Source organism: Artemia franciscana, chromosome 5, assembly GCF_032884065.1.
Source record: "Artemia franciscana chromosome 5, ASM3288406v1, whole genome shotgun sequence".
NCBI lineage: Eukaryota > Metazoa > Arthropoda > Branchiopoda > Anostraca > Artemiidae > Artemia > Artemia franciscana.
Window position 1 is genome coordinate 39450575 of NC_088867.1, and position 16514 is coordinate 39467088.

The 16514-nt window shown below is 35.1% G+C and overlaps 2 protein-coding genes across 5 annotated transcripts in view; one reads left to right on the top strand and one right to left on the bottom strand.

The window, feature by feature from the left end:
* LOC136027389 (uncharacterized) overlaps positions 1-16514 on the top strand; it is a 60894-nt gene that overhangs the window by 34561 nt on the left and 9819 nt on the right. For 3 of the 4 annotated variants that reach the window (XM_065704584.1, XM_065704583.1, XM_065704581.1), the window contains exon 2: positions 12595-12697. In XM_065704584.1, the coding sequence (XP_065560656.1) occupies positions 12595-12697 (103 nt within the window). Of the gene's footprint in view, positions 1-8066; positions 8159-12594; positions 12698-16514 lie in introns of those variants that run through there. The other variant, XM_065704582.1, reaches the window with a different exon arrangement.
* Positions 1276-16514, bottom strand: part of LOC136027390 (U6 snRNA-associated Sm-like protein LSm3) — a 34453-nt gene continuing 19214 nt past the window's right edge. Inside the window, exon 2 of the mRNA XM_065704585.1 lies at positions 1276-1652. Coding sequence (XP_065560657.1) covers positions 1343-1651 — 309 coding nt within the window. The 5' untranslated portion in view covers position 1652 and the 3' untranslated portion in view covers positions 1276-1342. The remainder of the gene's footprint in view (positions 1653-16514) is intronic.

A 16514-nucleotide genomic window follows, 5' to 3' on the forward strand; every position in this document is an offset into this window, starting at 1 on the left:
TGCCTTGGGATAGTGACTGTCTATACCATGCTGAAGCAGGTGCCCAGGACCGTGCATCATAAAAACATTCTGTTGGTGAAATTATGGATGCCGGGTGAGGCAGAACAGCATCTAATTCCCGTCAACAGTAAAGTAAGTTAGTAGAGCCGTTATGTCAACACTGGGTACCATGAGACCACCAAAAACTCTCCAATCACGTCAATAGTGCCAACAAAATTTTGTTAATGTTTTATTCCTGAAAATTCACCTTTAAAAACTAAGTTTAAAAAAAATTCTTTGTAACGAATTATTCTACAACCAATACTTGTGAATGGATACCCTAGAATATTTCAGATGGAACTACACTGTCACCGTGAGGAACCGTTGAAAGCCCCTAATGCAGTAACTAATGAAGGTGCATTACTTAAAACAAGGCTAAGCTTTTGTTCGATGACATATTGCTTTAAAATAGGTCTCCCATGGTAGGATTCAGTATATAATTTTTGACCAGTCACTTCAAACCAGGAGAATATTACACCAATGGAATTATGATTATACCAATGGAATAAGAGTGGCGTTATTTCTAGGAAAAATAAAATCAGAAAGACAATATATATCTGATATATATCTATGCTGATAGAAACATAACTGGTTCACCAGACAAATCGACTACCTTTGTAAGAGAAAAAACTTAGAATGTTCAGACTTAAGATATTTTGATGGTTTCAAAACTTACTGTGTTTGCTTCTATACTCTAGTAAGGTTAAATTGGCGTCTAATAGCAATTCATTATTTACCACAGTTTAGATACCAATATACAGTTATGAAAACTTGATTTATTTTTTGGACACAGTGCGCGGTAGCAATGCTAGCAGCTGGAGATAGGAAACTGGTATTGGTATCTAATTGGTAACAGGAAACTGGTATTGGTATCTAAGCTGTGTATGCAACAAAACAAAATTGCGTTCTCGCCTATGGTGTTGTAGTACGATCTACGCGTCGGAGCGCGGGCTTGGAGGCGAGGCCAAGTTCAGAGCTCTGTACCAAAAGCTTTTCATGGGCAAGATCGGAGTTTTCTTAACTGTATATTGGTATTCAAGCTGAGTTATTTACTGTGAAAACCTTTGTTTGTGCCATCTTCGGGATTCATACTAATTCATATGGAAATTCTAATAAACCTAGAAGCTTAAGAGACAACGGATACCTTGAGCAGCAAAATCTAAACAAAAGCAGTGTTTGGCTATGACATTCTTTTTAGGCCATATCTGATCCTGAAAAGGAGAGAACATAAAAGTATTAAAAATAAGAGTTAAATTTATTTCATACATGATTCCAAATACAAATGCCAGGAATAGATGATTATTTATGCTCCAGTTCTTGAAGGTGGTGACACCAGAATAACACCATCACCGCGCACAAAAAGCATTGGTATATTGCGCTTCGTTGTTCTATAGATCTCTTCATACGTTTCTTCATCAACCTCCACCGATGTAACAGTCTCTTCTACATCTCCCAGTACCATGTTTAAGTGTTGATCATACGCATGGAGTCGTCCTCGAAGTTCCCTGTCACCCCGCAATTTTACATAAATCCTTTCGTCGAGGCTTAAGCGCACAAGATCAAGAGGCTCTTCTACAACCATCGCTGCAGCTGGCTCGCCATCTTCTGCCATTCTGGAATAGAATTCAAAATTGCATTGCCAATTAAAAGAAATAAGTGGGATCCAACCTCCTAAACTCCTTCCAGTACGCGACCTAGACCTTTAAATAATCACATGTATTTTTTTTAATAACTCAAATTCAATACTGTTTCTAACAGCCAATTATTAATACCAATACTTTCAGACGCTACTACAAACCAGTTTTATAACAGCAATATAATGGTAATTATTTTCAATATTTAAACACTTTAACCACAACAAAAAAATGCCCACTGCAATGTTGAGGAGAATGGATTGGGTCATTTTCTGAAGAGGTGTCACGAGCTATCTCAAATTAAGGTGAATTGGCTGGATGGGAATTCTGATGAGCTACTTCTTGGCATTCTTATATCAACTACTCCACGAATGATTCTTATGGTAGGAGATGTTGTGTTGTAGGCAATGGAAGTGAGGCGCAAATGTTCATACAGTTCATGGTAACGAACTGAAGTAAGGAGCGACCCGGCTCAATAATAACCAAAACTCTAAAAAATTGAATTTTGATACCAATGGCTACATCAAAATCGCAAATAGAAGTGCCTATTGTTTAGTTTCGATGTTAAAATATTTGTAGTTATATGTATGTGATCACGACTTTTTTTTATGACCCTCAGGTTTTCCAATACAGATTATATTATTATTATTATTATTATAACAATTAGAATATGCTTTTAAACAGGCAAGTATTTGATTAACGTTACAGTTTTGTAATCACTGTAAAACTTGGCAAAACATTGGGGTTGGTAACCAAACTCGCCACTGGTGATCCATTTCCATATTTTCCAATTCTTATTATTCCTGTTTTGTTCAAACATTCTCTCAAGTAACGTAAATATTGAGGCTTAGAGACTTCTTCGTTATTAACAAAATATGCAAAATGTGTTGCACATTCACGAATTAAAGCTGAGATTTTCTTTTGGAAAACAAGAAGAAAAAACTAAAGGCTTTAAAATGTTATAAGTGTCACGAAATCAATTCATACAATTGTTATAGTAAAAAACCAACATATCAACAAGTGTAAGTAATCGTGGAAAGATGCACTATTGTTAAGAAGGTAAAAAAGATTAATAATAAAGAAAACAGCAATATAGTGGTGGTTCTTAGGACTATTATACCAATGTTTTCATGTACACATATTTCACTAATTAAAATGACCTTATTTTGACACATCTATAGATAATACGTTTCGAAATAGGTGTAGTAGATTACTTTTATTCTGTCTGGGCAGGCCCAAACTCGTTGTCCCGTGCGTGAAACTAATCATGGTTGCAGCGGCAGCTGCAACCTAATAAAGAGCAAACAGCCAATAGTGACCCAAAGTTAAAAAAACGCCTTTTGAAAAAAAACTGCCTACTATAACAATTGCCATCTGACAGTGATTCAGGAGTGGTAGCTATTATTTCGGTTCGTCTTAAAAGTAAAAGTTTATTGCGAAAAGAAATTTATGGTAATTTCACAAAAGCCTGTAACCCCTCGAAAATGGCGTCAGATCAAAATGAAAAGTATACTATTGGAATCAGCATGGTCAAAAACCTAGTTAAGGGAAATTACAATCCCCTCCTTGAACAACAAGGAAAACCACTTCTTTGCAACGGTAGCACTGATCTGCCTCTTTTTTTTCAGGCCTAGCGGTTACCTTAACATCACAGAGAGATGCATAATAACTCATTCGAAAGCTATTTCTTATATCTACGTACTTTTAATAAATTCTGCCATCTGCAAATACCGTATGGCACTAAAATGGCACTTTTGTGCAATTCCTCAAGGGGTGGCACTAGCAGGCTACCAGAACATCATAGACATATTTTTTGTAGCTCATATAAAAGACATTGGTAATATCTACATTCTTCCTATAAATTCCATCACCTGAAAATTCCAAATGGCACTAAAAACGGCAGTTTTGCTGCCATGTCTCAAGTGGAAAAGCTGGGAATTTGAAAGCTATTGCTCATATCTATGTGCTTTTTTTTTATCAATTCTACCATTCGTAAGTGCGATATAGCACTGGAAATAACACTTTTGGTGCCACTTCTTAAGGGGAAGAGCTCTTAAGTACAAAATATGTACTATTGCAATTATGTTCCAGAACCCTTAACTGGAGGTTTAAAAGAAACCCTCCCGTACACTCCCCCTCCCAGCTCCCTTAGTAATTTTCATAAATCGTCTGCTCATCAGTAAGCTACTGAAACATTAGCAGGTTACTACACCATCGTAAATAGATGTTCAATGGCTCAATTAAAAGCTATTGCTTATATTTATTAGGTTTTTACAAATTCTACCGTCTACTAGATTTCAATGTTAACTGGGGAGAATTTGCAATCAACTCTTTGTTATGATTGAACCATTAGCTGCAACCTAGTGAAGAGCGAACCAAAACCCATAGTAACTAAAAGTTAAAAAGCGTCAAAACAGTGTTTTTTTCTCCTTTTTTCCAGGCTTAGCGGGTTACTAGAAAATAGTAGAGAAATGCTTAAAAGCTCATTCAAAAGCTACTTCTTATATGTACGGGGTTCATATAAATTCTGCCATCAGCAAGTGCCATATGGCACGAAAAGAGACACTTTATGCCGTTTCTCAGGGGGTGGGGCTAGCGGGCTACCAGAACATCTTAAGATAAATTTTTGATAGCTCATATAAAAATATTGCTCATATCTACGTTTTTCCTATAAATTCTACCATCTGCAAGTTTCAAAGTCACGAAAACGGGACTTTTGGTGCCATTTCTCAAGTAGAAAAGCTGGGGCTAGTAAGCAACTAGAACATTTTAGAGTCATGTTTAGTGGCTCATTTGAAAACTTTTGCTCATACCTGTGTTTTTTGTTTTTTTTTTTTTTTTTTTTGTTTTTTGTTTTTTTTTTATCAATTATAACATTCATAAGCGAGGCACAACACTGAAAACGACACTTTTGTTGACACCTCTTACGTGGAAAATCTTGGAAGTATACAACGGTATCACTGTAATAGTTATAGTCCAATATTCTTAACTGGAGGTTTGCAAAAACACCTCCTGCATGTTCCTCCTACAGGACCCTTAATAAGCTACGCAATTAAAGTCCTGCGAACACCAATATATTAAATTACATTACTAGAGGCGTGGTTCTGTTATTATAGCACTGGACTACAAATTAGATTATCATCAGTTCGATTCCAGCTTGCATTTTCTTTAATCATGGTTTATCCCTTCTTATGATTACTTTTCAGATAATCCACTATTTTTGCAAATACGAAGCACCCATTTTTAAAGCATATCCCGGGAAGGCTCATTTTACACCTATTACATATATCTACAAGCTTTTTCTCACTTTTACCATCCGTAAGTGCCATAAAGCAACAAAAACCGCAGTTGTTGTGCCACTTCTTAAGTGGAAGAATTTGGAAGCATAAAACGGCACCATTGCAGTGATTATGGTCCAAAGCCCTTAACTGGAGATTTATAAGAGCCCCTCACGTATAATCTCCCTCCAGACCCTCTTAGTAAGTTTCATTAATCGCCTACTCATGTTAAAAGTAAAAGATAATTATGAAAACAAATTAACTAAAACTAAAACTTCAACTAAAAATCTACTAAAAATTAAGCTTGAATGATCAACAGTTTTGAATTGAACCTTCAAACTTCACTCTGCTATGAAGCCCATGTGCTAGTTCTAACGGCGGTAATTGAGGGGAAGGGACGTCCTCGCCCCCTTAGTTTTTTGCTCCTGCCTAGGTTTTGAAAAAAAAAAACTTTTTTGGTCATTTTATTAAAAAACCACTTTCTTCAATTGAAAAAAATGGGGGAAACAACCGAAAGTGCACTTTGTGGGAATGTGTTATCAAGTCAAATTTATAAAAAAAGATTAAGTATAAACATAAGCTTTTAAATGAGCCCTTAAATAGCTCTCTTTTGTTACAGTAGCCTTCTAGTTTCTGCTAGTCAGTAGGGGAGTTATAAAGCCTTGTCTTCATTATGGCTTTTTCAGGCGAAGTCGGCCGAGTAATAACAGCTTTTTGCTCATCGAAAAACTAACATTTCTGAAAAACATGCATTGTTTTGTGAAGTATGGATAATGAACTACGTGAACTATCTGAACTATTGTTATTCGTAGCTGTCAATGTTGTCTGCATTATTTTTTAGAGGTGTCTTATTTCCCCTAGATCGGTGATAATGAGAAATTATAGTAAAAATAAGTTTTCAACTGAAACTAAGGAGTGACATTAAAACTTAACACGAACATATATTATTCCATATAAATAAAAAAGATCATGGCAGCATTGTTTCTAAATTAAATTTTAATCAAAAATGAACAAAGATTAATTTAAATAACTTCGAAGACCACATTGCCTTTCCATGACGAAAGTAAAACAGTTCAAAATAGGGATGATACCTTTTTTATTGACAGTGAAATATAAAATTATTTAACTGGATATTTCGAACACATATACAGTGTTCATCATCAGCAGTATCAGCACTGTATATGTGTTCGAAATATCCAGTTAAATAATTTTATATTTCAGTGTCAATAAAAAGGTATCATCCCTATTTTGAACTGTTTTACTTTAGATTAATTTAAAAAAATAGTTTTTTTTGAGGGAAGTAAAGAGCGAAGTTGCAATTTAAAACGGACAAAAATTAGCAGTCTATCTAGTATATATCAATAGAACTAGTACAAATAAACCAACTAATTATGTTTCCCTATGTTTCTAGGATTATAGAAAGCTAGCACTATACAGAAAACATAAAATGATATAGGAGTTTGGGTATAATAAAAGCAAACCAATTAAGGACACTTCTTCCAGAATAAAAATGTTATTTCAACATTTTGATCCCTTAACATTTTGATGTTATTATTGATCCCTTTTTGGATCAATATCTTTTACGATAAAACAACAATCCATTTTTGGACAGTTGCTTTGTTTTTTGTTTTTTTCGTTTAATTTGGTATCACTTTTGCACAATGGCTCAGTTCAATGACTGGCTCTCGTTTTGGTTCTGAAAAGGAAATGCCATGATTAGTTTGTAGACAAATTCGAAGTCAATCCTTCTAGATAGCATTAAGACTATAGACTAACTTTAAAATTTGTATCATAGCTTGAAATTCATTGCTGTATAGAGAAATAGCCGGATTTCCAGAGTTCATATTAGGTCTCATTTGATCTTCATTTCAAGTAATACTAAATAATATTTCTTACAATTTAAGATTGAATATTAGTCACTATCGGTATTATAGCTGGCCAGACGAAAATGTTACCTAATACATCAATCCAATATTTATGTATGCTGTTCAATTACTTAGTGGTTATTAAAAAATATTTAATTTTACGCTTATGTTTTTAAGGTAATTTAATTGAATACTGAAAGTTACTGATGTCACAACTGGTGTAAGATCATGAAAAGCTTTATAGATTAGTTTATTGTTGTTAAACATACTCACTTTTGACTCCCAAGTCAACATTCCTATTTTTTATACTTAATTTTTGTGTTTTCAGTAACGCGGTAGTTTTCTATAATTCTAGAAACATAGGGAAATATAATTAGTTGGTTTATTTGTACTAGTTCTATTATTATATGTTAGATAGGCTGTGAATTAATAATTTTGTCCGTTTTAAGTTTCAATATTGCTCTTTACTTCCCTCGGAAAAACTTTTTTTTAAATTAATGAATGACAGGGGCGATACAAAACATGTATTTGGATTAAAATATTCAATTATTAATACTTGTAAAGGCTTATTTTCGAAAATAAAAGGAAAAAGAAAGGAAATTAAAACGCCATTATTTGCCAGTATTTTTAAAAGTATTGTTTTTCCGCTTTTTCTACTAGGATACCCAGTTTTTCATGTTACAAATGTTCTACTGAAGAGTCACGCCAGACGGAATTTGGTTCCACTTTATATCTTATTACATATAATCTTTACGACATTTACTCGTAAATAAGCACTATTACGGGCCTTCAACAAGCCATTAGATCAGAGAATGTAACCGATTACCGATATTAACCGATTAAAATAAAAAATTTACGAAATAAAGACTTCCACAATAACACAAATGCAATTTGATCGAACAATTTAACAATGTTCCATTTACCAATTTTTACACAGCTTACGAATCTCTTTTAAATTCTGAAGATACATTTGCAGTAAAGGTGTAAGTCAAATTCCTGATTAAATACCTAGAAATGGCAGTCCCTTATCAGAGTTGGACTGCGTACTTCTAGGAATCAGATAATGAAGTTCAAACACAATTCTATTTAAAAGCTATATTGTGTAATGATTATTTCCTAACCATCGAAGAAAAAATAAATAAAATCAAACAATTTCATTGGTATTGCCGTACTTTTTTTTTCCTCCCACAGGCTAGATAAATACGGTGAAGAGCAAATGGTTACGTATATAAAGGAGGTTTACAGTGACAATAAGACATAAACAATGTTGAAAGTTGGAATTTTCGTTAATTTGTTTTTCTGTGTAACATCAACGGTAATCAGACCAAGTCGGTCTCAGAATGTAAGTTTTCTCAGATCTTATTATGCTCAGCTACACCGTACAAAGACAGTAATTTTATAGTTTAACAACAGGCAACTGATGGTGGTAAGTCATACGGCTGAGCCCACATATTACCCTTGTAGCTGTAGTGCAAAAAATGTACCCTTGGTAGCTTGTAGAGGAACAATCTAGAAGGCAGCTTTTAGACACAAAATTAATGTCCTTCCAGCCCGGAATGAATAAACTATTAAGCAGTTTTCTATCTATTGAGTAGTGTGAAAACAACATTTTGCATTGGACCAGAACATCTGGGTCAGCAAAGTACCTAGGGACAGGGAGGTCTTACTAAGCACAAGCACACTATTGATTGGGATAATTTTTATAGATTATCCCTTATAATATAATATAGATAATTTTATAATGCAACAACTAAACATAAAAGGATGGAGCTGTTCCAGTTTTTATTTAAATGGTTTGGGATCTCTCTAAGGAACACAATGAAGGCCATGGGAGAGCATGGTATCAAATAGTAAGGTAAAACCAAACATAGACTTAAATCATGCACATGAGAACATGTGCATGAGGGTGACAGAAAAGGTTTTGAAAAAGTAAGTTAAGAAGTTCAGAAGCCTTCTTAAGGTTTCAACAGTAAGCAGAGCTTAGTCACTTAGACCAGGAATAGTTGAGGGTGAAGAGGAGATGTTAGGTAACGAGAAAACCTATCAAGTACACAGCTTCACAAATCTGGGGAGCATTATTAGTCAAGATGGTGGACACAGTGAATATGTAAAAAGTAGATGCCAACCTTCAGGGTGTTTTTTCACAACTGAAAAAAGTTTTAAAGAATAGGAATATAAATTTCCAACAAAGATTAGAATACTGAAAGTCATGCTAATGACAGAGGACATGCCTAGCTCTAAAGCGTGAGCCCTTCGAAAGGTTAAGGATTATATATTAGATATTTTCCAAAGGAATTATCTGCCAATAATGTTAGGAGCTTATTTGACCGGTCTTATATAAAAAAAAAATTAAGAGTTACTCCAAACGTGGGTAAACCCACTTCCTAAGGTTAGAACAATAATAATAACAATAAAAAACATACGTTATAATAACTAGGTCAAGGTTTACGGATGGTGGGTGATAGATTGTCGCGCGTTCTGGCCACCCATCTGGGGCCAAACAAATAGCAGGTTGTTCCCAAATGGATTGGGAGAAGATCATGAGAAAGGATTTAAATGACAACTGGGCCGAAGAGGGGCGTGCCCCGCTGTACTTGCCCCAGACAGTTTAATACTGCAATCACTTACTAGTAGTACCAATATAATAAACCTAGCTCCATTGAGTAGCTAGTCAAAACTGGGAGATTCCGAAACTTTTTCGATATCAGTACCCCATTGAGTAACATGACCTTGACTTCTTTAAGAATTAAATAAAAAAAAGTTTTTTAACTGAATCTAAGGAGCAAAATTAAAACTTCAACCAACAGAAATTATTACGTATACCCCCTCCTCACCACATCGCTCTTTACGCTAAAGTTTGACTTTTTGTTCCAATTATTCTGAAACACAAGGGTTGTTTAATTAGAAAGATAAGCTTTGTTAAATGTTCTAAAACAAACTTTAGCGTAATGAGCGAGGTATTGAGGAGGGGACAGCCCTTTATATATATATATATATATATATATATATATATATATATATATATATATATATATATATATATATATATATATATATATATATATATATATACATAATTTCTGTTTTAATGTTGCTCTTTACTTCTAGTTGAAAAAACTTGTTTATTTTTTATTTCTGATCGTTTTTCAAATAATGTTGGGAAATCCGGCTCCCCCTTCATGGAGAATTCCCTTCCCCCACAAAAATTCTTCCATGAAAATATCCTCCCGTGCACCCCCCTCCTTAAAAAATGTCTGTATACTTCCCAATAACCAATACTATAAATAAACAATGAGCAAAGTTCCTGGCTTGCGGCCCTTCCTTTGGGGACTGTGGGGTTCAAGTCATTCTCAAAGACATAGTTACTAAATCTTTCGACTATGCTGAACAAAATGGCTATCCTTAAAATTTTGATCAGGCGACTTTGGGGAGAAAGGGGTTGTGGGAGGGGGCAAGCTACCCATCTACATTTACTGTCACTTAAGAAGGGCACTAGAATTTGTGACTTCCGATCACATGAGCCCTCCACCGATGTTCTAGGGTCTCTGGTTCGGTAAGATTACCCCTGGATAAAAAACACGCATCCGTGATCTTTCTACTGGCAAAAAATACAATATTCCACATTTTTGTTTATAGGAGCTTGAAACCTTTACGGCCGGGTTCTCTGATATGCTGAATTTGATGGTGTGATTTTCATTAAAATAGCTTGATGTTTCGGGGTTATTTCTACCCTTTTTTCAAAAATTGGGCAAATTTTTCAGGCTCGTAACTTCTGATTGGTAATATTAAACTTCACGAATTTTATATATTATGAATAAGCATCAAAATTCTATTCTTTTGATGTATCTATTGTTATCAATACTCTGTTTTTAGAGTTTCGGTTACTATTTAGCCCCATTGCTCCTTATGTACTAGTTCGTTGCCACGAACTGCTCGATAGACTACAAGCTTTTACTGATATACTGCCTCGAATAAATACCATATTATTTAGCAAAGTAGAAATTCAATCCAAATCCTTCCTAAAAAATCACAACATTTTTGGCGCACCAGGGGGAACAAGCACCTCTGGTAGTAAACCCTGGTCCAGAATTTTTGTCATTGATTTTAAGAATTTTGCTCAGTGACAGTTGTTAAGCAAAGTGGCTGAAATAACTTGGATATCATTCAATTTTGTACTTATTCCTGTTTTCGGAATTAGCATTCAAATTCAAGTCAGGACCTTATGACTAAGGTAAACAAACGGTACCTTAAATCCACCCCCACAAAAGACTCAAATGATAATCATGTCTAACAGAGTAAACGACAGAATAGCAACGAGAGGTCCATTATGACTTGAAACGCAAAGAATAATAAAGTGGAAATATAAGGAAAAGGGGGATTAGCATTGTTGCTTCTCTCTTAAGCTTTGGTAAGAGGTTTCTCAGAATTAATGTTCGTGGCGAGATAAAAAAAAAAAAAATTGTCGGTCTAGGTTAGCTTTTTGAATATAAAACCAAATTTTCAATTGAGACAAATCTAAATTTCAATTCGACTCAATTGGACAGTTTTCAACTTTGTGACCAAAAAGTGCACTTTTTTGTGTTTTTTACCTCCAAGAATGATCTGTGAATACCATAAAGAAATAGGTGAGTACAAGTGTGTAATTTTTATGGAATTCGGGGCTAAAATACGAAAAAAACTATCTTTTTAGGCAAACTATTTTCAAAAGAGGGGGCAAGTTGACCCTCATGAGAGGGGACAAGGTTAGCCGTTTAAATATAAAACTAAAATATGTGCAAGCTGTCTTTTAATTCCTTCAACTCGACAGCTTAAAGTTATCTTTATATGCATATTTGCGAAATAGCTAAAGCTAGAGGTCATGTCTTATTTTTATGCTAAAATAAATTTCACCAATATCTTAGAAAGACATTATCAAGAAAAGAAATGTATCTCAGGAGTCAAGAGAGCCTTCTGCCGCTTCATTTTTTAGTTACATTATTTGAATAATACCGTGTATATTATAGCACTAATCTTAAAAATACTAAGCATTTCAATAACATCAATTTAATAATTGACCCGGTTTATAGTATTAGAATAATTTAGCAGTATGCTTTCGAAACAGTCAAGTATTATCTCGATATTACTATTATGCTAAACCAATGAAAATAGTAAATAATAATGGGGGCATCAATGCACACAGTAAAAGTGGCAGAATGAAACTCCCTTCATGCCGTGGTTACGGTAAAGCTGAAAGCTTACCCGTAGAATCATTTATTCGTTTACCATATTGGTATATCCTTGTGTATAAAACAAAGATCAAAAATTCAATTACTAAGGATTATATATTTAACCAACATTCATATAAACTTTTCTAAGAGCAAGCAAGTCTCCAAAAAGTAGTCAAGGAGGAGGCTAATGTTTAAAACAAAGGCTTTTTGCCTGAAAAAGTCAATTTTGTCACGCTCCTTTGAGCGCACCTTTATGTATACCTCAATTTTGTCGCTTGAACTTCGCGTAAAGTAGATGATATAAAAGTTTACACTGCATTTTAGGTTAAGTAGGAGACGAAATAGTATATGAGATAGTAATTTAGCGAAAAACCGAAAATTTTCGTCCCAATTGCGGCAGGTCTTCTCTACCTCCTCAAACTAAAAGTACCTCGGTAAATACGACCGGTGGAAAGAGACCTACTAAAGAAATATTTTTGACTTTTGCTCACTTCAAAATAAAAAAGTGCGAGATACACCCTTTTGCTTTATAGAGGGCTGAGCTCGTAAGATGGTATGTTTTACTTTTCAGAACTTGGCCCAGAGCAGAACGATATATTCAGGTGTGCATGAGCCACAAAGGTCACTGGACATGGAAGAGAAAGAAATTGATGACCCAGGAAATTTGGCGAATGGTAATTTCTTTTTTTATTTGTCTTTGAAATAATAATTTAAATTCGTCCTTGTCTTGAAGATTCGTCACGATAAATGCAAATACAACTGAACCCCAGGTTACGAACCTTCTTCATCATTTTGACACTGTTAGGAAACCAAAAAATCCGAGAATTAATTCATTTTTTTCATCGGAATTAAAGAAAATACAGTTAAATCGTTCTTGGCAAAAAACCTTATTATCTTAGAAGATAGTAAGTTAAAGTACTTCATTCATACAGTAAATACATAAAAATAAAAACACACCCTCACAATGTTCATGGCTAGCAAAATCAGAAAATATTCCTAAAATTAGGGGGTACGAGGTATAACTACTCGGCAAGAACAGAAATGCAAACACCACTTTCATTTGCATATATTATTCTCTTCTTTATCCCAACAGTTATGTATCTGGGCTTCAGAATCGAACTAACGAACAATAATTTTGGTGTTCCGGTTGGATCTAGACTAACTTTACCGTGTGTTATAGCGCGTTTACACGGACGAGAATTCCCGTCGCGGACAAAGGAATTCTGGTCCACTTGAAAGGATTCCGTTCGTGAATCCGGGTAGAAAAAAAGTCTAGCGACCAGCAAGGATTCCTTTCACCGAGACCGTTTTTGACCAATTCTGCTTGATGTGTAGGCAAGAAGAACGAGAATATTTACAGTTTTGTTGATTTTGGCCGACAAACAAATAACATGTCAGTAAAGAATCATCCCAAAATTACTGATTTAATCTGTTTGGTGCAGGACAAGCCTTGTATTTATGTGACCAGTGTCATAAATACAAGGCTTGTCCTGCACCAAACAGACTACAAGAAAACAAAGCTAAAAGACTTGCTTTGGGCTGAGATTTCAGAACAGCTGAATGAACCAGGTTAGGAAATTGGAACTTTTGGGGATGGTCTACAGGCTAAAGTATGCCCTATAGTTCTATTGGTAAAGGGCCCTGACCTTTAAAAATGTGTGTGTTATAAAAGTGAAACCTTGCAAAATAGATCTTCTGCTTCGGTGCTTTTAAAAGCAGCAGCAATCAATAATGATGCTGTGGCTGCTATCATAATATTCCTGTTGGTTTCATCCATGCTTACAAAATTTTCAAATTTTCTGCCAAAAGGACAAGAATCTTTTCCCACTTTTCCCTCTGTGCGTAAACATAAATCCTGTCTCCGAGACAGGATTCTCGTCAAGTTTTCCTCTACGTGTAAACGAGGCATTAGTGCGTCAAATCATCGTTTATGAATCGAGGAAAAATTGTTTCGGAAATAGTAGTCATAGTCTAACTTCTTCGTGAATTAAATGTTCAATTTCCAAACGAATAAAAAAAATGCGCAGAAAGAAAATAGGGGAGCTCAGCTGAAATAAAATTCATAAAAAATTATTTTTTACTTAGAAAACCATCTTAGCCGATAAACGGTATATACCAGGCCTTAAGGCCTTAATTTTCTACGCCATCAGCCCCATTAGTTTTCAGCAAAAGGGAATTCTGACAAGGAAAAGAAAATGACACACTTTTTCTGCGTTAAGCGCGTCCTCTCAGATAATAAACTACTTGTTGTGCAACAACAATTTTCATAGCACCAGTAATTTAATTAGATTTGTCTATTAACATATTTTTAAATCTCAGTTTTCTTCAGCTATTCATGCAATCCTAATAGCTCAATGTTACTCTCTCGAGAATTTGCGAAAATTTATATTAGATTACAACAATTAGAAAAGTCTACAATTCGCCTCGGACGCTCGAGATCCGAGGTTCCAATCCAGTATAAAAATACTTGCTCGAATCATTCTTAATTCTTTAATGACAAATAATCCGAGCCCATCTTATTAACAAAATTCTCCTAATACATAATTCTTTTTTCAAGGGCTATTTTTGAAGAAAGGATGAATTATTATAAAAAGCGTCGTAGGCAAAGAATCTTGCTCTTATATCTTTCTTATCACTTGTTTTGGCTACTTGTCCAGTATTTTCAAACAATATTATACGAATTAGTTTTAAAAATCTATCATTTTAGTTTACATTAAAAAGAAAAAAAAAGGTTCTGTATGGTCACGTACACAAAAGCAAGCTGGCTTTTGGGCACTGAGAGAGAGGGCTGCAAGTTATGAAATTTACTCTTTGCTTACATATAATATTCGTTATTGGGAAATATACAGACATTTTGTAGAAGACGAGGGGATTTTAAAAGGGGAGAATTTCCTCTGGGTAGGAAAGTTTCTTGGCGAGGGAGGTGGAGTTCCAGGGAGTTCGGCACAGGGGAATGTGCCAGAATTTATATACGGAAATCTTTTTGTTTGTCTTACTTTCTCATTGGCGGCTCAATTTTACATGTGGATTGTTCCAGTGGAGCTGCCCGGTGTTAATTTTCTACAGGAAGGGAATTGTCTGGGGAAGTTTTGCGTGGGGGGGATTTTTCGCAAGAAAATTCTTTTATTAGGTGGAGGGATTCCGAAGAAAATTTTAGACGGAGGGGTATTTCCGGCAAGACTTGAAGAAAAATCAGAACCTAAATAAAAAAAAAAAACAAGTTATTTTTCCACAAAATTAGGAGGAGCTTCCAGGGGGGAAATTTTGATAAAGGAGAATTTTCAGCGAGGTTAGGAGAATTTTTCCTGGGAAAATTTTTAGCGAGGGTGGAATTGTCCAAGGGAATTTTAAGGGGGAAGAATTTTTCGTGGGGGATTTTCAACGGAAGGTAAAGGATTCCTAGCCACCATCAAACAGATCATGGTAACGAACTGTAGTATGGAGCGACCCGGCTCAATAGTAACCAAAACTCTAAAAAATGGAATTTTGGTACCAATAGCTACATCAAAAGAATCGCATTTTAGTGCTGATTTTAAATATATAAGTTTCATCAAGTTTAGTCTTACCCATCAAAAGTTACGAGCCTGAGAAAATTTGCGTTATTTTAGAAAATAGGGGAAAACACCCCCTAAAAGTCATAGAATCTTAACGAAAATCACACCATCAGATTCAGCGTATCAGAGAACCCTACTGTAGAAGTTTCAAGCTCCTATCTATAAAAATGTGGAATTTTATATTTTTTGCCAAAAGGCAGATCACGGATGCGTGTTTATTTGTTGTTTTTTTTTCCAGGGGTGATCGTATCGACCCAGTTGTCCTAGAATGTTGCGAGAGGGCTCATTCTAACAGAAATGAAAAGTTCTAGTGCCCTTTTTAAGTGACCAAAAGAATTGGAGGGCACCTAGGCCCCGTCCCACGCTAATTATTTTCCCAAAGTCAACGGATCAAAATTCTGAGATATCCATGTTATTCAGCGTAATCGAAAAACCTTATAACTATGTCTTTGGGGGGCAAATTACTCCCCTACAGTCCCCGTGGGAGGGGTTACAAGTTCAAAACTTTGACCAGTGCTTACATATAGTCATGGTTATTGGGAAGTGTACAGGCGTTTTCAGGATTTTTTTGGTTGGAGGCAGGGGTTGAGAAGAGGGGGATATGCTGGGGGAACTTTCCATCGAGGAATTTGTCATGGGGGAAGAAAATTTCCATGAAGGGAGCACAGGATTTACTAGCATTACTTAAAAAAAAACAATGAAAAAATAAATATGAAAGTTTTTTTTCCAGCTGGAAGTAAGCAGCAGCATTAAAACTTAAAACGAACAGAAATTATTACCCATATGAGGGGCTCACCTCCTCCTAATACCTCGCTCTTTACGCTAAAGTATTTTTAGTAATTTCAACTATTTATTCTGCGGCTTTTGTGATTCAGGGGTCATTCTTAATGAATTAGGACAAAATTTAAGCTTTAGTGTAAAGAGCGAGGTACTGACG